Genomic DNA, 20,754 nt, shown 5'->3' on the forward strand with positions numbered 1-20,754 from the left:
TTAGTATTTTAAGATATTAATTTTAGTCAATTAAGAAACATAATAACTTAAATGATTAGAGTATATGTTACAAAAATACACAGTATCATTTCATTAGATACTTTGGGTCTTTTTTTTGAAGAAATGTTGGATATTAAATTAAAAAAAAAAAAAGACTTTGTTCATACTTGTCACCACTGCTTCTAACACCCCATCTTCTCTGTAATCGGGCAAATTTGTAAAAGAAAGGAATTCCTAGGGAAATCCTTTCTATTTCATTTAGGAACAGAGTGTGTTAATCTCCATGATGAAAATGAAAATCTCAGCTGTACAGAGTAGGGTACCTTAGGTGTGTTATTTGTGTTGCAGTTGCTCCATAGACATCACCACGATTCCAGAAATAAGTATCAATTTGCTTATGCCCCATTGTTCCCAATTTGTGAAAGAGGAGTCTCCCACTGCCCAAAAGAGAGAAAAGAAAAAAAAAAAAAAAAAAAGAGGAGAACAGAGGATAGAAAAAGAAACAGAAGAAGAGTCTGAGTTGCTTATCAGCGGTGTTAGTGGAGAGGGTGTAAGTTTCACTTAAAATATCTGGGCTCCCATTTTCCCCAAATTATTTGCTGTGTGTTTGGCACAAATGGACTTTTGTATTTCAGCATTCAAAAGCAATGAAGTTAATTATTAGTTAGGGTTCACAGGTGATGTTAACTTTTCCAACACAGATTTCTATTTAAATACTTTTACTTCTACATATTAAGATGATGTGAGCTGCTCTTAAATTGTGTCTGTAAAAATCATCCATTTCAACCTAGTTGTCTGGAAATGTCTGAAATGTCTAAATTAGAAAGAGCGGAACAGACTGCTCTAAGATGAACCACAAAAGCACAGGATGGTGACTGATAAAAAAATAGATGGGGGTGAAGCTGAGAAAGAGGGCAGGGTTGGGAGTATAGGAAAACATTCTTATCTTTGAACTAGAACAATGCATTTACTCTATAAAGTATATACTCAAAAACACCTAATCTTTTCAGCATCATTCCATAGCATAGCCATTTTCATCAGCCTCAGATGCTCACTATAGTGCATTTCAACAACATAGCACGAAGCTGGGGAAAACTGCATTCTTCTATACAATTCTTGTCATTGAGAACATGGACATCTGGTCTCTAAACTGATGTTTCTCAAAGTGTGTCCTGAGGATCCCCTAACTTCATAATTTTCCAGAGGACTTGTTAGAAATGTAGAACTAGATTCCTATCATGAAATCTCTAAATCAGAAACTGGGATGTGGAGGACAGGGCAAGAGATTCTTATGCACAATAAAGTTAAGAGAACCACAGTCCAAAGAAACAATGTTTTGTTGTATATTACGTGAGTTCACAACCATTGAGGGTAATAAAAAAGATAATTAGATGCACTAATAAGAGCAGGTAAAATGGGAAGTTTCCAGTTAAATTATGAAACTAGGCTTTCATGTCTACCCATTTCATTAAAAATTGGCTCATAAAATATGAAAACACATTAAAAATAAGCATTAAGGTATAGCTTATAGAGTTGTAACTAATTTGAACCAACAGTTTATAAAATAATTTAGCATCTTAAGACTCACATGGTGTATGCAAACTTATTCAAGATACATCATTATTTCACTTCCTCTCAGCAACTGTTTGCCTTGATATCTTTAAGAATTTTTATTCTTAAGCCTCATTTCTCAAAATGATTAAGATATGTCTCATTCACTTAACTGCAAACAGCATATAAGATAATGTGGGAGTATGTATGTGAATGAAAAAGCAGGGAATGACAGAAAAAGAAAAAATTAGAAGACTATAAGGGAAGTGGCACTCAATGATAATAAAAACCCCCAAATCCATTTTAAGTTTGCTTTAAATGGAGCAGACTGCAGCCTCTCATTCTTATCACAGAAATGCAACATGTGGAGACTAACCGTTTTGTATAGAGTGTTCACAAGGAGAACAGGCAGCCAAGTTATAAGCCCGGATTAAATCAAACACTATAACCTGCACTGTCTATAGTCTCCAGAGGTCTACCTGATTTGAATACTTACGCATCTATAGTTGGTATTGCGTACTTTCCAGTGTTGGTAAGCATTGCACCTTTCATGTTAGGATCTTTCACTTCCATCATAAAACTTCTGGGAATTCCAGTGCTCTTTTTAATCCTAGGACCTGATTCAAAGTTCTTATCCTATTTGAAGGGGAAAGGAGGAGAAAAATTTACTTGTATTTAATATATACTTTGTATTTAATATAGCCAATATGCAGTGCTTATTATCCACCTATTTTATTTACAGTGCTTTACATACATTATCTCTTTTAATCCTCATAATAACCATGTGCATTAAATGCTACTTTTATACCCATTTCAAGAGAATAACAGGCTTGGAGAAATCAAGTGACTTGCCCAAGCTCATTCAGATATTAAGTGGCAGAACAAGGATTTGAAGCCTGGAAATCTGGCTCCAGAGGCTGTGCTCATGTGCCATTAATAAAGAAGGGAGTATTTACCAAGAAAAATAAGTAAGAAGGCTAAGAATTGATTTTAAGAAAAACAAGATATATCATAATTTCTACTTTGTACTTACCCCATTTGTTGGGCAATTCTTAATATAATGGCCAGGTTTGCCACAACGGAAACAGGTATAAGAGGGAGGTGGTGGACCCAGAGGTTTCTTCATGTAACTGGAAGGGAAAAAAAATTACATGTACATAAAGACTTGAAAAAATAATGCTTTTGATTTGGTGGGGGAGGGTCCCTCCCCACCCCAAAGAACCTACTAGAATGTAGTATTTATGGACTTACTTGATTGGGTCGTATTCATGGCCAGATTGCGACATCATTGCTTTAATTTTATCTTCTTCAGAAGCATTGGCTTCGGCCAGATTGGCAGTCTGTTTAACAGGTAATTATTTGACACATACATTAGAAACACATTTAAGACCACACAACCAAAGACAACACCACTCATCCTGTAAAGAGCAGTATCTAATCTTGCATAAGAACAGCTATTTACATGTATAGCTTAGAAGAGTCATTGGGAGTTCCTTAGGTTATTACATCATGTTTGGGTGCCTGCAGGGCTGAGGAAAAGACTTTCGAGGGCACTCAAACCTTAGACCCTGTTTGTACCTGAAGATTTGCATACCATTCCTCTAAGAGTTAACAACTGAGATTACATTAGAAGTGAAACACTTGATATTTTAAACCTTAAAAATAATTCAAGTGTCACAGCATTAAGGCTATAAATTATACTTACAACTTGGAGGTAGGGTTGTGGGTAGACAACTGAACACATGCAGCAGACATTAGTAGTCAGAGGATCTTTAGGTAGTGGTGTCAGTTTCAAATTAAGTGCAAAAGACGTGCACTGAGCACTCATAACTTTAAATCTACTCTCCAGTTTTATGAACTTCAGGTATTATACAGAATACTCTAGATATAAGCAGGGTCTAAGGGAGTTGAGTCCTAATAAATTGAATCTTCAAGCATCTAGCACTTGTATCAGCCATTCATTGGGTTTTATTTTACATTCATCCACAAAACAGGCAACCAGTTTTAACATTTTATTGTAATTTTATATACAAAGAATGCTTAACATTAACAGAGCTGAGAACAACGGCAACATTTACAGAAAACTGGATTACAGATATTGAACAACTAATTTGTTTGAACCCAAACATTAATTTACAAATAGTTAAAAAAAAAAATCCCCAAACCTTCAAATTTTCCCATGTTTCCCACAAAGAAACAATGGAAGGAATAAACCAAAACCCAAATATGGTCCTTACAGTACATAGGAATTAAAATGATGAACTATAAAACTGCTAAAAATATTAACTATATGCTAAACCATTTTGCATGAGAAAATTATGAGAGGATGATTTTAGCTCACTTTGTTTTGGAATCATCAATTCTAATGTTCAGTTTTTCTAGAACAGGAGCTTAAAAAACTATTTGTTACCAGGACATTTTTTGGGATACAATCTAGGGGGAAAGGACATAACCTCTAACAAAGCTAAGGACAAATATAGGGACAGCACTAATGGAAAACCCATCTACTCAATCTTGGTTGCTAAATTTGGTTTTATATTTCTGATAGGAAAAATTTTTTTGGAAAACTTCCTTCTTGGCCCTCAAAAATCTGCCTATTCTGTAATACTTGCTTTTCTTTTTAAAGGCACAAATTGCAAGCTAAATCTATTATTTTAAAAAGTAATCCATCACTAGTGCTTTCCCAAACAAAAAGGTACACATGTTGAGCAGAAAATGCAAGCAATCTTATCGTAAAACATGACATATACAATGATTTCAGGAGGTAACAATTTGCCCTTCTGCCAAACACACACACATTGGTATATTCCTGCAAAACAGCTTTATACATTTACACAATTCATGTAGTCTGTGTTCAAACAAATTAGGTTGTTTAAAACTTCTCTAATGCAGACAGACTACTATAGCATAAAGAAACAACAATTGTATTACATTTAAAATGATGACCTTCATGGGATCAATTCAAATATTCAAGAAATAATCACACAATCGTCCATGTAAAGCTTCTATTTTGGCTGCTTAAAGAAAAAGTCCACGTAATATACAGCCAAAACCAAGGAATTCCTCCAGAACTTAGCTTCCAACGTATAATTAAACAAAAATGTATGAGGGAAAAAACGAGTTAAGTGTAGCTTCATGTTTCTTCTGTCTTGAAGATGAACAAATACTCCAACATTATGGTGAGCAGACAAATTACTCCCCCTAGCTCTCAAAACATCAACTACTCTTTACAGGATAGTAATAGTATGTACACTGTTTTTGCAAAATATCTCCTCCCCCAGCCCCTCTTAAACAAAATTGTTCCACATTAAAAAAATATTAGAAAAAGACTTATATTTTCAAGAATATATATATACCTTTGTAAGCTGGGCCAGAGAAATAGATGCAGAAGAGTCATCAATCTGTTCACAAAAAATTAAACACACATTCAAGTTTCACACTGAAAACATCTGAAAGTGATCATTTAGTCCCTACGGCCGCTTAAATGTTCAAATATTGGGCATTTTCTTAGAAGTTTCCTGAAGAATGTTATTTTCTGTTTTAAAGCTGAAAGTGTAGCTCACTCCACTTTATCCCTCTTTTACATTATTTCACACACAGAAACAAAGGCTAACCATTGAGGGAAACTCCACTACAATGGAAAAAAATGGGGTAAAGAAAAGTGTATCACATAGGAAATCTGTTCAGAGTAGTGGCCTAAATAAAAAGTCCTGTGTCTATCAATGGTCTCTAAATTTGTAATACTCAAGATAATGTATACTAGGAGAGAGTACAAAATCTTTCTTTCCTGGAATGCCATTATATAACATTGTAAAAACAAGTAGCTCTTTAAAGCTCAGATAATTGCTTTAATAAAACAGCTCCCACATAATTGCTACTTCTTGTCTTTTTTTGAGCATGTACTACTCAAGTCTAAATTTATTTCTTTTCCCATACAATGAGGAACAATAGTTTCTTGCCAAAGAAACCACAGTTTTATCAGGGCAAAGTTGTTAAGCCAAAAAGAATGGGAACAATAAGGTATTCTGGCACAAGGGCAAACAGCTGAACATATGAGGACAGGCTTTAATGTGTGAAGTTAATTTAATCAAATGAAGCAAGTGTTATATATGGATATAAGAGCTTTAAAAAATATACTTTCAAATGTGACACTTTAAGACTTTTCATTTGATACTCTGAATTTTAATGTTTTTTAAAAAAGCGTATACGTGTACATACACGAACATCTTTAGCATGTAACTGAAGATACAATTTCCCTGTAAGTGTATCAAAATGAAACCATTAGTTTCCTATGTAATAAGTGGGCTGCTTATTCAACATGTTGTATATTTCTCATGCATTACATTGGTCAGAACTCTTGTTTAAAATGGAAAGAATGTAACAAGATGTCTGGTTCAAAGAACAACAAAAAAGAAGTGGGTCTTCATCAGGTATTTTTCAAGTATTCCAGAGAACTAAAAGTATTAAAAGCAGCATGATTTAGAGCCCCAAATAGAAACATAAGCAGTTTCAGTATGAAGTTATTAGCGAAATGCCCATCACAATAGGAATTTAATAAATGTAAATAAAAGTAACACTGGTTTAATTTAAAATATATCCTATGAATATCTTAAGGTTTTAAAAGTTAGTTTCATGGATATTATTACTGGGTTCTTAGCTACACACTGAGGGGCTGCAGAGTTCATAATGCACTAATCCCACAGTCCTAATACAGAAGCATATAATCCACAAATGGGTTCTCTCTTGTCCAGCTTTGAAGTGTTTTCTTTAAAAAGCTAATCTCATGGGGTAATAAAAAAGAAAAAGAAAAAAAGGGAAGTAAACATAAATATCTTATTTTTTTATCCAGAGTAAATTCTGACAGATTCCAATCTACTTTGAAGGTTACATTTTGCATCAACCAGGCATTATTTTCATTTAAATAACAAGGACTGAACAAACTGCTATTAACCATCACCTATACTATGTTTCTAACCAATGAAACAAATTAAAGCCTTTAATAATAGTCCATTACTATCTAGAATATGAAAACCGATCACTTTCTTAGGAAGAAAGCAATCAGTTATATTAACTTTCTTACCACTGAAACTAAAAAAACTAACATTTTTAATTTTTCCCACGCCTAATACTTACATAATAGCTGTCTCTTTGCTCTTATGTTGGGCTTTCTCATCTTTTCTTTTTTAGCTTTCTGTACTTGTTATTTATTAGTATCACATATTTATTGAGTCAAGTGGTTTCAGATATTCAACAGCATCTAAATCACTTTTTTTCCACCAAATAATCATTATAGAACCTAAATACCTTATAATCCACACAAGTCAAATTACACAAATTCAGAAAGCCATCCAATTGTTTTCTACATAGAGCAAGATATTAAGACATTACGTGAAAAATGCTGACAAGGAATGGTTTAAAAATGACTAGCAATTTATATATACTAAACACCAGTAAATACTGTAACTCTCAGATACTAATGATAAAAAAAATTCTCATTGAAAAAGCAGTCTTCAAAGTAGTTGGTCAATGCACAACACTGTAGACATTAAAATTAATCCTCATCCCACATCTCATTTGTGGTCTTGTTTCTAGGAGCAAGAATCTGAAATCTTATGCCAACTATTCTTGTTTGAAACAAAACGATCCTAACAAATTTAATTCTGATGTTAAATTGCAAAGAGGAACATCCAGCTTTGAAGTACCAACATGGAAGGATGACCAAATAAAAAAGCAAATCTGAGGAATGTAGAAACAGCCATCCTTGATTAGAGTTGGCTTAAGCTACCAAAAATGTAAATATTTACTTTTACTAATCAGAATTTTAAAATTTGGCTTTATGACTCTATTATACTTGGTTTTGGTGAGTGTGTATAAGTGATTCTTAAGTCTCCTAAGGTTGGCAGTAATTACATTTGATGAGTATATTTTCTCATCCTGTATGTCAGCAAATGTACCCCAAGCAAATAAATGATGGGGATACTGTTTTCTAATGTCTCCATTGCAGATAATTCTAACTAAAAATTAAAGCGACTTTTTAAGTATATAAAAAAAAGAGAGAAACCTAAATAAGCATAAAATAAACTGCTTCTTGTAAGTGTAATACAGACATGCCAGGGAACACACAAGGCTAAAAGAATGTTAACTTTATTTATGAACATGTGATTTGTGTTTATACACATGCTAATAAACAAAAAGGAAGTAATTATTTTCAAGAAATAAAACTTCATCTGAATTAAATACTATATAAAATGTACTTTATACAAAATGTGTTACATTAACTACTACAGTCACCAGGATAGTCAATCTAATTTGTGCTAGCATTTGGATACATAAATCAGTTTTAAACCAATCACCAGCAAAACAGAAACTTGGACAGGTTTTACAGCAGTATGCTTCAAAAAATTAAAAAAATAAAGAAAAGCAAAACAGAAAAAAATTAAAAAGCCCCCCAAACCCCCATATACCCCCAAAAGGGGAGGGTGGAAGACCCAAAACAGTAGGAGTTTTGATCTTTGAATCACTATATTTAGTTCCATGAGAACTAAAGGCCATATACTTTAAAGAACAAGTCCAAAGTTCAGATATTCTACATTACCATATTTAAGATGCAATGATCCAAGGTTAGTAAAATGCCTGATACACATTTAAAGATCATAGTAGTACTTCAAAAGGATAAAGTGAAACAGCAAGCAATACCCTTGAATTCTAAATGAAGACTTCAGACATCTTGTATTGTGCACAAATCAAGCCTGAGCAATAAAATGTCTAGAGAACCATCAAGTTTAAAGGACCCAATTATTATAGACCAGTGTTCTGAAACAGATGCTTTACCCCATACCTTAGGAATGCTGCTGCCTTTTACTATTAAGAGCTCAAAGTCAACATGGCATTGTACTTAAAGTTAATCCTTGATAATAAAAATTAGATGTTACCCTGGGTTAAAGGTTACCTTTGATAAGCTACAGCTTTCAATTAGTTTACAATTAATGCAGCATTTTAGTATCTTAGAAAGAGGGAACTTTTAATTTGGACAACTGAGCAGAGTGGGAATGTTAGAACTTGTATTGAAATTTGAAAACAATGTACTCAATTATACAGAATCACCAAAATTTATATACTCTTGGTGGGGCCCAATTTCAGGTTTTTCTTTATAGTATGGATACAAAGAATAGGAGCTCTACATTGTCAAATAAGGCAAAACTAAGTAATAAAGCTGCCATCAGTCGTCTCTGGATAGCTCTTTTCTATGTGTCTGAACCTAGAGTAAGCATCAAACTTTAATATGGATTTGCATGTTGCCAAAGCACTTTTCAAAGCCATCAATCAGGCAGGAAAAAAAACTAACAAAAACTAAGTGATACACGTGAAAATGGCAAAAATACACTCCAAACATTTTTTTTATTGCAAGAAACAAAAAGCACACAACAGCCTGTACATACATACAAAATACTAACTATAGACAGACAGATGTAGAACATGTTATCATGTTCATTAGTCTAAAACCTACACGATCTAAAAAGGATCATACATCAACTGTACAACACAGTGTCATACAGGGAAATACTATATTTAATATGAAACAGTGGTTTTTTTGGGCACAAATTACCCATTTCTACAAAGTAAGTGTGTAAATTATGCCACATATATCCATATTCAACTGAGCTGTCATCAAAATACATTTTGTTTACAATATGTACTATGATCATTGGATATTAAGTTCTAAAATGATTTACTTCACTGCTACATTAAAGGTAAAAGCAATGTGTAGAAAAAGTGTGAGATTGTGTTTTTACATACTGCTTTTGAAGTCCCCATCACTGGTTCAGTTCGACTTCTAAAAAACAAACACAAACAAAAGTAACAATATTATGAGGCAACTATTTATGAATTTTTATGCTAAAAAATCTTAATACATATCTCCAATCACACATTTTTAGGAACCCACAATTTTCATTTGGTACAAAAATTTAAAAACAGCTGATTTCTGAAGCAATAAATATACTATTTTGATTAACCTTTACCACCTCTGAACAGTTAAGATGAATTTGTGGTTAAAAAAAAATCCACATTGGGCAATTCTAAAATAGATGTACCTTGCCACTTACAATAAATTCTTTCTGAAAGGTTGTATGAAGATTTTGTTATATTAAGGAACTTTATGTTTATTTCTTAATAGACTGAATAATTACATTATTCCCTAGTTTTTTAAAAGGTACAGGTGTACATTTTCATATGTCAGAGTTTCTTAAAGCAGCATCACTTTTGTCAGCAATTATAACTTGGATCCCTGCAAAACTGCTGTGCTCCAAAACTAAAATTTTCAAATCCAGAAACACCAGCATTTTATGAGGCAAATATATTACCAACTAAATTATACATACAGTGAATCAGCATGCTAACTCTGTAAGAGGCAACTTACTATCCCATGCACTTCAAATAATTCTTGCTGCAGTGTTTCTGAATATCAAAAATATCTACTGAAACTGAATATCTGCCATTTTAAAAAAGCACTCGGTAAACTAAAGTATAACTTCACATTAGATTCGAGCAATTAATTCTTCCCTTATAATTTCTTAAAATTACATAAATTTAAGAACACATAGTTCAAGTGGTGTTTACAGCAAAATAAAGTACTCAATTTTTAAGTTGTTACTATACAGAAGACACTATACAAAAGAACATACAAATGTTAACGTTTGGAATAAGACTTTACAGCAAACTAATGAGAATAATCTTAGAATGAGCACTTGCCCATGAGGTACATCATCACAAAATAAGTTGTTTTACTTTAATTCTAAGAACATACTGTATTTCCTGGGACTGGCAAACTCCAGAATATTTATTTCACTGACCAAAAGCAGAATTTGCCAATATTTCAAATTGGCTATATAATTTCTAAGTGGAAATCTAACCTTTTAAATAGCCCAAGTCACTACCCTTTTCACATACTATAATTCTGTTACCACCATTAAAATTACAAGGAAGCAGAGAAAGTTAAAGATACAAAGTTTTAATCCTGCCCCTTTAATGAATTTCTTAAGCTCTAGGCTAGTGCTAAAATAATGCTGTCTTCTGACTCCAATGGATATCTACCACCTGGTAGGCACTCTTTAATCCTTACAATTTGAGTCAAGTACTCATATTCCTATTTTATTTTGAAGAACCTGAGGCACAGACTTCAGGTAACAACTGGTATGAAGCAGTCACACAATTGATGTGAAGCAGTAAGTAGAGTCAAACCTCAGCCTGATTCAAGCGTCTGTGCTCATAAATCCTATAAACTCTATAGCATCCTAACAAAAGCCCTTTAATTGATGAGGAGCAAACGTTAGCATTACTGAGTTCTTGATACTGTCAAAATATCTAGGACAGATCTCTTAAGACACTAGTATTTTTTTTTTGGTATCATTAATATACAATCACATGAGCAACATTATATTTACTTGATTCCCACTCCCATTATCAAGTCCCCACCACATACCCCATTACTGTTTATCAGCGTAGTAAGATGCTACAGAGTCATTACTTGTCTTCTCTGTGCTATATACTGCCTTCCCCATGCCCCCCACCCTACGTTATGTGTGCTAATCGTAATGCCCCTTATTTCCCTCTTCTCCCTCCCTTCCTACCCACCCTCCCCAGTCCCTTTCCCTTTGGTAATTGTTAGTCCATTCTTGGGTTCTGTGAGTCTGCTGTTGTTTTGTTCCTTCAGTTTTTACTTTGTTCTTAAGCTTCACAAATGAGTGAAATCATTAAGACACTAATATTTTTGTAGTGAAAAAACAGTAGGTGAAAAAAAAGAAAGTGCACAGGCAAATAAAAACCAAAGAAGGTACAGAAATATTTCTTGTTATTTGAACATCACTTTGTCTTTGAAAATATTACCTATATGAGCAAAAATTCTTCCTTAAAACTCTTATTGCTAACTACTGGTTAACTGGGGGAAGAAATCAGGAAAAAACAAATCCATCCTCACAGTTTTAAGGATTGAGCAGACATATTCATTAGGGTTGAAATAATGAGTTCAGTTCTAAAATATCCTTGACTTTTCTTATAAAATAAAAAGTCTATTTTGATAACTCAAAATGAAATTTGATGAATACTTACATAACATATGTCTTGCTTGTAGATTTCACACCTCCAATAGGAATTCTTCTAACAATTACAGATGAATTCTTAGGAATGAGAGCATTATCATCAGTATATTCTGTAAATAAAAACATAAAGAACTAAGTATCTATTTGGGGATTTGGGTAAGTTATACTCCCCTCCATCAAGAATTAGGAAATTTCATCCAAACACAAATTTCATGGGAAATCAACTTAAACATGAGAACACTAATAACTACATGTACCTTCCATCTAGATTACTGATATTATTAGAACAAGTATCCAAAGTTATAAGGACTTATTCTCTTCAAAGGACACCAAATAATATCAGCAATTCCTGGTTCTTGCACCTCTACTTTCGTGGAACCCCAAACCTCAGTCATTCTTTAGTTTATTTAGCCAGTAACGCTGACCACCTGAACTATGAGAAAAACCTGTATTTAGAATGAAGAAAAGTCTTTCTCTCCTAGCCCATAATGTATGACTGGTGAAGACAAACTAAAAAAATTAAATTAGGACATGTTTTGAATACAGAAAAAAATGTTTTGTAATAAAAAATTAAAAGTGGGATGCAACTTTTTAAGTGTTGATTCAAGGAAGGCCCCTCTGAGGAACCATTTGAGACTTAAGGGCTGAGAAGCCAGCCAGATGTGCAAAAAGCTGGACAAAGAGTGTTTCAGATGGAGAGAAAAGCATATGAAAAAAATGACACAAAAAGCCCAAAACTGCTGAAGAAAATGCAAGAATGACTTTAAATACAGGTAGAAAGATACAGATCATACATTGATTTATACCGTTTCTACGTAGAACAGGAAGGATGTCATCAAAGTATTTTAAATGAAAATAATGACAATATATGTTAAAAGCAAAACAGGATAACTTATCTAAGGGGATAATGAACCCATAGAGAAACAAGTGTAGAAACAGGGCGACTAGTAAGGGGGCTGCTGTCCAGGTTAATGATGGTGTGTTCTGGGATGTGACAGAGAAATGGAGTCAGAATGTTTTGATGTAGAATCGACAGACAGGCTTGCAGATAGACTGAATGGAGGGGAGGAGCAAAGATGAAGGAGAAAAAGGAAATCAGGCATGAATTCCTAGTTTAAGCAAACAGATGAACAGTGATGTCACTTTCTAAGATAAACAGAAAGGATCAATGATCTTATTTTTCTCCTTGGGCTATTTATTACTTTCAATTCTTCTGTTAAGAATAAAATTAAAAGAGAAACTGGACCAATGAATTTAACTACATACAGCAAAAAAATTTACTAAGGGAAGGAATGTGTAAAATTACTGAAAAGAAAAAAATAACCCCTTACAGGGAGACAGATATAAAATGTACCGATTGGTTAATCATTCTCTTAAGGTTACTGAGTTAATTTGCTTAAGTTACTCAGTACCAAGTGGCTGACTACCACTGTTCTGCCAATTACATCAGGTTTATTACATATGTAAGCATTTCAAGCTTAACTTTTTCAGCTCTATTATTGTTAATCGTAACACTAAAAATATCTCGTTATAAACTAAACTGTTCAGGAATTTTCAGTGTATTTCAATAGTTGGCTGTATCTCACAGTACCCAATTAGAGTGATACAATTTCCTAGGTGTAGGCATACCAACGTAAGACTATCATTATTTGTTGGACAGTTCATACTTGGAACTATTATCCCAAATTCCAAGTAAGCTTTGAGTAAGAAAAATTTGGAGGAGGGTAGATAGGGAAATCTTTAAAAAGTAAATTCTAGAAACATATCTTGTTGTAAAACATCCATTAAGTTCCTGAATATGTAACAACTCTCAAAAGCATTCACTAGGGTGAAAAAACAACTAATGTGTTCATGGTAGCTTTCCAAGACAACTTGGTGATTAGATCAGCCTGGTGGCACATCACACTGTAAGTCAGGTGCCCCAATGCGAGATGCTGCAATTGACCTTTTAAGTACCTGAATTACATTGCTGATTTTCTACCCTTAAAATACATCAGAAGTAGCCTGTTCGCTTCAAAAGATCCTAAACACCAGGGTAATTTTTGATCCAAAAACATGAAGACCATGGACGGAATGCAACACAAGACGATGGGAGAAACTGAAAAATAAGGAGTCTTAAATAAAATACTTCATTTTCAGCTTCTCAGTCTTTCACACCAAGTTCAGAATGAAGGTTGTTTTGCTGTTTTTTTGGAAGGTGGGGAAGAAGCAGAAAAGAAAAGTAATTTATATAAAAAAATCATATTGGAAAAACATCTACAAAGATCATTTGGGATTCATTTAAAAATACAGCCTAGAAATAAAGAAGTAGGCTTCGTAAATCTAAACATGAAATTCTGATTCAAGAATTTTGGTCTAGACAAGATTTAAGAGTCCTAGACTGTATGGATAGACTTCTAAAACTGTAAGGACTGTTTCATAAAACATAGATTAGGTAATGTAATTTAAACATTAACTCAAATTAAAGATACCCCAGTTTAGCATTCTCTCCTAGGCAATCTCCTAACTGTGCAACTATAAACACTTATTTTGTACCCTTTAATTCACTGGATGGTGCTAAAACCAAGCAGCATTTTTACTCGGCTACTTTTAACACTGAATACTGTAATTCCCTATAAAACTTATTAAATTACTATCCTCTGCACCACTATCAATGATACCTTTTTCTTCCCTAATTTGAGGATTGCATAAAATGAGCATTTTCTCCCCTGAAACTCCTTTCTCTTAACGAATCTAATACCAAGGCTTTCTACAATTAAGACAGTTCACACGAATATAAAAAGAAAATACATGCTGGGCAAAGTACTTCCCTGCCCTTCAGGGTGTGTACAGTAAGGTATCACATAATTTCCCTGGGTTAGGAAAAAAAGTAACACAATGTCACAAAGCTCCAATTTGTAGACAAGAATTCAGTCAACCATAACTTACTCCAGTTTAACAAAGTTGCACTCAGTTATTAGGTGGAAAAGATGGACAAAGTCTAGCCCCAAATGATTAAATCATGTGATACTCCAGTGAACTAGTAAACTTGTACATGGTGATTAAAACTGCCTTAATATTCCAATTTCATTTATATTTTCTTTCCTCTCATTCATAAGTATCACCAACATAGTAAGGATGGTCTAAAATTCTTATAAATCGACTCACTTGTTTAGTGTAACTAAATACTTAAAGGATGCTTTCAGTCTTAAAAGAATATTTCCCTTAAGGTATTTTTTTGTGTAATATTTTTAAAAACTGTTCTCAACTGTTCCTGGCTATCAACAATTTTTCTTTGTCTTAAGTAGAGAGATGCTAAACATAATTATAATTACCAAAGCCTCACACACAGTGTCCCTTAGGTGCGACACCTTTGAAAAAAGGGGGAAGTGGAGAATATTCTTTGATGTGTTACCGTCAGTCAATAAACTTCCCTAATGAATATTTCTGAGTCATGATATGCTAGCAGTGCTGTTCTTTAACATAACACAATTGTACTTATGTCTGGATGTATATAGAAAACAGCTCTTTTACATAATAAGATTAATAAGATTTACTCTACCTACCAAACTATAGGCTAGGAGTGGAGGACCTTCCCCCCAATTTCAACTAAAAAAAACAACAACTATGTGACCCTTAAGCTAAATTTAGATATTAATAATATACCCTAACCTAATTAAAACTTTTTTTCTTCTCATTCTATTGATAACTCAAAAGATTGCTTACTGAAAACTACACATCAGCATTACAGTCAGTATTGAGAAAAAGAAACCAAAACAAGGTCAGAGTCAGAATCTGAAAACGCCATCTGTCACATTTTCATATCTATTAATTCCCAGTATTATAAAACGTTTTTAAAAAGGAGAACTTAAAGCTTCCAATCAGTAGTCTATTTGTTTATTCATGGTAGCAGCCTATTTTTTCAGTATTTTAGTTATCAACATGATCATGTAAAGTCTACAGATTACCACTTTAAAAAAGAAAGATCTGTATTTTTTATTTTTACTAAATTTCTAAATTTTAAAAGTAATGTGAACTAAGGGTTCAACTACGGAATTACTAATTCTGGAATTTACACACAAGACCAAAGCGGTCACATCACAACATACCAAGTTCCAAAAGCCATTTCAACCGTTAAGAAGGGCTGGATAAGATCCTTCAAAATTATTTAAGCGAGAATTTCTTCTCTACAACACAGTAAAAATACTTACACAAATAGGGGATGGGAGAAGAGTACATTAAATGTTGCCATTGAACCCTAAATCGCTGGTAGGTTACCAAGTTACTTATTTCTATTGCTACTCTAACAAGTAACAAGCATTGTGATATGCTCTTTCCATCCTGATGGAAACAAGACCGTAAACGCCACAAGGCCAATACCCAAAGAATCTGGATTAATATCTCCACACTCTCCGACCAAAATCATCATTTTAAATTACATTTGAGAGGAATAATCAAACTTCACACTTTTTGGATTAGCCTGTTACAGATGGTCCAAGCATGCAGATACCAAATAAATCAGTTAAATTCCAAGGCCGACGGCTGCAACCCGAGGCTATCAATGAAAAGTTGTCTCAAAAGTATTAGAACGAACTCCCACAGGAGACATAATGGCGGTTAGTCTTCTGCCAGGCACCTCACAACTATCTGTCTTCACCAGCAAATATCTTGGCCCCCTGTGGCTCTTACCTTCTTTCGTCTGCGCGTTGGTGATCTGCAGGTCGCAGTCGGCAGCTTTCAGCTTCTCTCTCCCCATAATCTGCTTCTTTAAGTCGCAGAGGGAGATGTGGAGGCCATCAAAGGTGACGGTATCATAGTTGAGTTTAGAGGAAAATTTATAATGCACACAGGACATGGTGCCAAAGGATTCCTAAGGTTCAGCCAGGTGATGTGGATACTCTCAATATATGTATATTTATAAACTTAAGAGCAAAATATGTACACACACAAAACACTCAAGATACCGAAGGACCCTAAGGCCTCAGATTAAATACCCCCCAACCACAAATTGGGGTTCGTAAAAACAGTAATCCGAACCCCCCCTCCGAAACTGAGAATCACTTCATGTGGGAGGAAGTGGACGAGGACGGGGAAGAGGGAAATCGAGAATCCGCCAACGGGCACAATGTCACCCGGCTGGGTCCCCCTCGCTCATGCTAAGGGCCGGCAGGAGACGGGGGCAGGCGGTGCAGTCAGTAGCGGTCAGTCCACACAGTCCAAATGACCCCGCGGGGTCAGGGGTCCATAGCGCGGCCGCGCCTCCCGGCTGGTCTCTTTTTCCGTGGATTGGGGTGACCCAGGCCCCGGGAGAAGGTTGAGGGGAGAGGGCCTAGGCCCGGAGTCCACGAGCGGCCTCTCGCCTCCTCCTGGCTTCCGGACGACCGGCGTCAGCTTCCCCAGGCCCAGGCCCCCACCGCACACAAACCCCTTTCGCCTGCTCCCCAAAGGCCACGAGCGGCCCGCGGCCTAGGCCAAAAACGCGCGGTCGGCGGAGGAGAGGCCTTCCCGCAGGCCGCCCCGGCTCCGGCTCCGCCTCCCCCCCGCCGCCGCCGCCGCCGCCGCCTCAGACAGAAGGCCGGTACTAGGCCTCAACTAGGCCTCGAAGCACTTCCTCACCACCCCGGGCTCCGGCCAGCGGCCGGGTGGCGTCGGCGCACCCTGCGGACGCCGCCGAGGCTCCCTGACGCTTCCTCTCGTCGTGCACTCCGGGGTTCTCCCGCCTTTCGCTCCGTCGCCTTTCGGCCCAGAACCGCGAAAATGGGCCCGGAAACCGCCGGGCAACGGCAAGAGCTTCGCCGCCTCCCTTTTTGTTTTGCCTCACTGCCGCTCTCCGGCCCTCACCGAGCGCCGGCAACACCTCCAGGCCAGGAACTATGGCGGACGCGGCCAGGCTGCGGGTGAGCGCCCAACTCCGGGGTCTCTCAGGCAGGGATAGCACGGGCGGCGCGCACGAGGCGGGGCTGACGTGCGCAGATAGGCGGGCCGAAGGGCGGGACCCTGACGTCACATAGTGCACCCTCCCGCCCACGTGACCATGCGCTTTGTGACTCCCGAGCGCGGAACCTGTACATGCCCGGAGAGCGGAAGAAACCATCTGCCTCAAGAGGGAGGGGGAGGCCGCAAAGAGGCCCGGCTCCGAGGGCGGTCTCTGGAGGAGAGTTCACATTTCAGCTGCTATTTTGCTAGCTTCTACGACAAAGTGAGGTGCCAAGGGGCGACCGGCTAACTTCTCCGTTCCCGTTGTCCCCACCAACTCCCTCAAGTCCCCCAATTCAAGTAAACATTACGGTTGCTAAGCAGTAAACTGGTTGCTATGCAAGCGCCCCCTAGTTTCCCCTGCCAACAAACTGGCTACCTTAAGCTCCTCCTACGTGGAAATTCTGGAGCAGCCCCTGGCTAGAACTGATTACAACCGCCGTAAAGATTTATCGTGCTCTTACCAAGCGCAAGGCGCAGCGAAAAGCACCTTGTCACACTTTCCGGCTTTGGAGCTGAGTTGTGTGGGTTGGAACCCTAGCTGTAGGACTCTAAATTTAACTCCTTCGTGCCTCTGTTTCCTTGGCTGTAAAATGCCATTAAAAATAGTATTTGGTTTACTAGCTTGTATGCATTAAATAAATGAATACGTTTCCATTGTTTAGGACCATGCCTGGCACATGGCTGAATGTGTTTCAAATAAATGTGGCTCAATAAATGTCAGTTTAACAACTTCAACAAAAACCCCTAAGTGGTCAGCATTACCATTATCTTCAATTTATAGATGAGGGACCTGAAGCTAGTAATCACGCACTTTCCAAATTTGCAGAATCAGGGGAATGCCTGCTCAGTGGAGGGGTCTGAAATCCCATTCCTAATTATAAAAGCCGGGAACTGTGCCTAGAACTCTCCCAGTGGACTGGAATATTGTTTCGTTGGGTTATGGGGAAGTTATTATATCCATAAAATTCATAATATGATAAATTGCATCCATAAACTGTGATCACTATCATTTACAATGCATTTTCCTCATCCTCTCTGTATTTTACAGGCTTAGGCTCAGAGAAGTTAGTCACTGGGAGCAAGGTCTCACAGCTGAAATGTGGCACAGTTTGCTAGGGACTTCCTGAATACACAAATTCTTACTGAACTTCATTTAAATCAATCATCATTTTGTCAAAAGTCTTCCTAAGGCCACCTTACCTGAATAGGATGGCCACCATTCTCTATCCCTTTACTTTTTCTTATTTTCTTTCAAGGACTCATCACTACTTGATGTGGTATGTGTTTTTAATTTTCTGTTTCCCCACAGCTGAGACCAGGGATTTTATCTCTTTTGGTTATATTGTATCCTCAACACAATGAATGTGTTGAATAAATACATCTTTATGTGATCTATAGAAATACAGTGGCAATAAGATTTTGGCAAATCAAGGCCAGCCCAGGAGACACAAATACAGTTTAATTTAACCACATGATCAGCATCAGTAATTTTCTCATGTAAAAATTTCTCTCACCTCTCTCTTCTTTTGTACCTTAACAAAATTTTCTTGTTCTTGGGTCCACTTCAGAGAGGCTGCTTTCCTTGAAAAATCTGTGTGTGAATGAAAGGGGGAAAATCATATTTAAGGAAAGCAAAACTGGACAAGAAAATGATGCCAATCATCTTGGTATTCATTCACACCTCCAAAATAGTGAATCTATAACCTTTCACTTATCTTTGGCTAATCCCTTCATATTGAATTTAATGCTAATATAATCAGCCTGGATGGGACTCAAAAGAGGCCACATACTTAGGGTAGAGTGGACCAGAATGCTGCCAGAAGAGGAGTATGTTTACTTGGAAAGAATAGGGTCAGTGTGAAGATGTGGTCCAACCATTCTCATCAGCCAAGAGCCCTTAAAAATCTATGTTCACCCTGGGCACTTTTATGGAGACCTCATTTCATATTGCATCAAAAGTTCAAAAGTCACCCACAACCCACATTAAATGTACTTATGTGATGATATTTGAGCTGCTTGAGTAATTGACAAAATGATACATTTGGTCCTTTCATTAAGTTCTTTTTCTAATCTCAGTTTCGTAAATTTCTTTTGGTAAAATCGTGCCACTTTTCTCCACTACTTCCTACTCCAGTATTTTTGTAAACCTTTGAAAAGCCTTTTATTCTATACCTAAGATGAATGAAACATCCCTTTCCAAACTCCTGTGTAGCAATTCTGGAGCTCCTACATCCTAGGATTTTAAACCTTTGCCATTCTCAAACATAATATGCCCTCACACCTCCACCAAATGCATACATTTAGTAGATCTCCAACCTTATTTCCTTGTGCCTAAATTTTAGTTTCAGAGTGCAGAATTGAGAGACCCAAAAAGCTCAGCCTGTCCACTGCAGGACACTTGCCCCCAGGATCCCTAAATGAGAATGAGATCTACCCCTGCAGAGGCTGTTTTAAGTACTTTTAATCCAATTCCACCCAGTTGTCACCAGATTGAGCCTGGCCGCCATGCTGTCAGCCCAAATTCACAAAAAATGGATAGATATGTCCTTTATATCACCAAAGTATCTTCCCTGGTAATAGACAGATTGCCTTTATATAGCCTTTACATTGTATTTATTTCTTATTGAAGCCTACAAAAAGTTTTACAGTTTTAGGTAATAAGATCCATCCACCTTTTCTCCTCACAGTTTTTACCTTTATTCTATATACTTAGAAAAGTAGTTCCTAGCCACTCAACACCCACCTTAGGCATTTATTTGCTTATGTTTCCTTCCAGTTTATTATGAGAGTCATGTTTTTAAACTCTGTAATCTATTTGAATATTTTTGTGTATAGAGTAAAGATCATTGTATTCCTTTCTAATGTGTGAAATACATTGTAAGTAAAGAATAAAAGCATAAGATATGCATTATGGTTTGCTGTAAACTATACATATGTTTTTTTTTCTAAAACATACATATGTTTTATAAAGGGAATTTCTATCTTTTGTTTTTTTTTGAGTATAACAATTTAGAACAGGTGGGATAATTTTAGTTTTTAGAAGATTTTTGCAGCATTATAGTTGACTCTTTTTCATTTTGTCTTCTTAGCAGCATTTTAAATCACACTCAATTTGTTGAAAGCTACAGGTTGTTGATTATTGAAGTCA

General features: G+C 36.3%; 1 protein-coding gene across 2 annotated transcripts in view; it reads right to left on the bottom strand.

Annotated features, from left to right (window-relative positions):
• The window catches only part of RBBP6 (RB binding protein 6, ubiquitin ligase), a 29,080-nt gene extending 12,562 nt beyond the window's left edge, over positions 1–16,518 (bottom strand). For both annotated transcript variants that reach the window (XM_017663752.3, XM_017663743.3), the window contains exons 1-7: positions 16,317–16,518; positions 11,659–11,758; positions 9,349–9,385; positions 4,908–4,952; positions 2,803–2,891; positions 2,585–2,681; positions 2,048–2,187 (exon numbers count right to left, since the gene is read on the bottom strand). In XM_017663752.3, coding sequence (XP_017519241.2) covers positions 2,048–2,187; positions 2,585–2,681; positions 2,803–2,891; positions 4,908–4,952; positions 9,349–9,385; positions 11,659–11,758; positions 16,317–16,482 — 674 coding nt within the window. In that variant the 5' untranslated portion in view covers positions 16,483–16,518. The remainder of the gene's footprint in view (positions 1–2,047; positions 2,188–2,584; positions 2,682–2,802; positions 2,892–4,907; positions 4,953–9,348; positions 9,386–11,658; positions 11,759–16,316) is intronic.
• Positions 16,519–20,754: the final 4,236 nt, after the last annotated feature.

Source organism: Manis javanica, chromosome 10 (genome assembly GCF_040802235.1).
Source record: "Manis javanica isolate MJ-LG chromosome 10, MJ_LKY, whole genome shotgun sequence".
NCBI classification, from domain to species: Eukaryota; Metazoa; Chordata; class Mammalia; order Pholidota; family Manidae; genus Manis; species Manis javanica.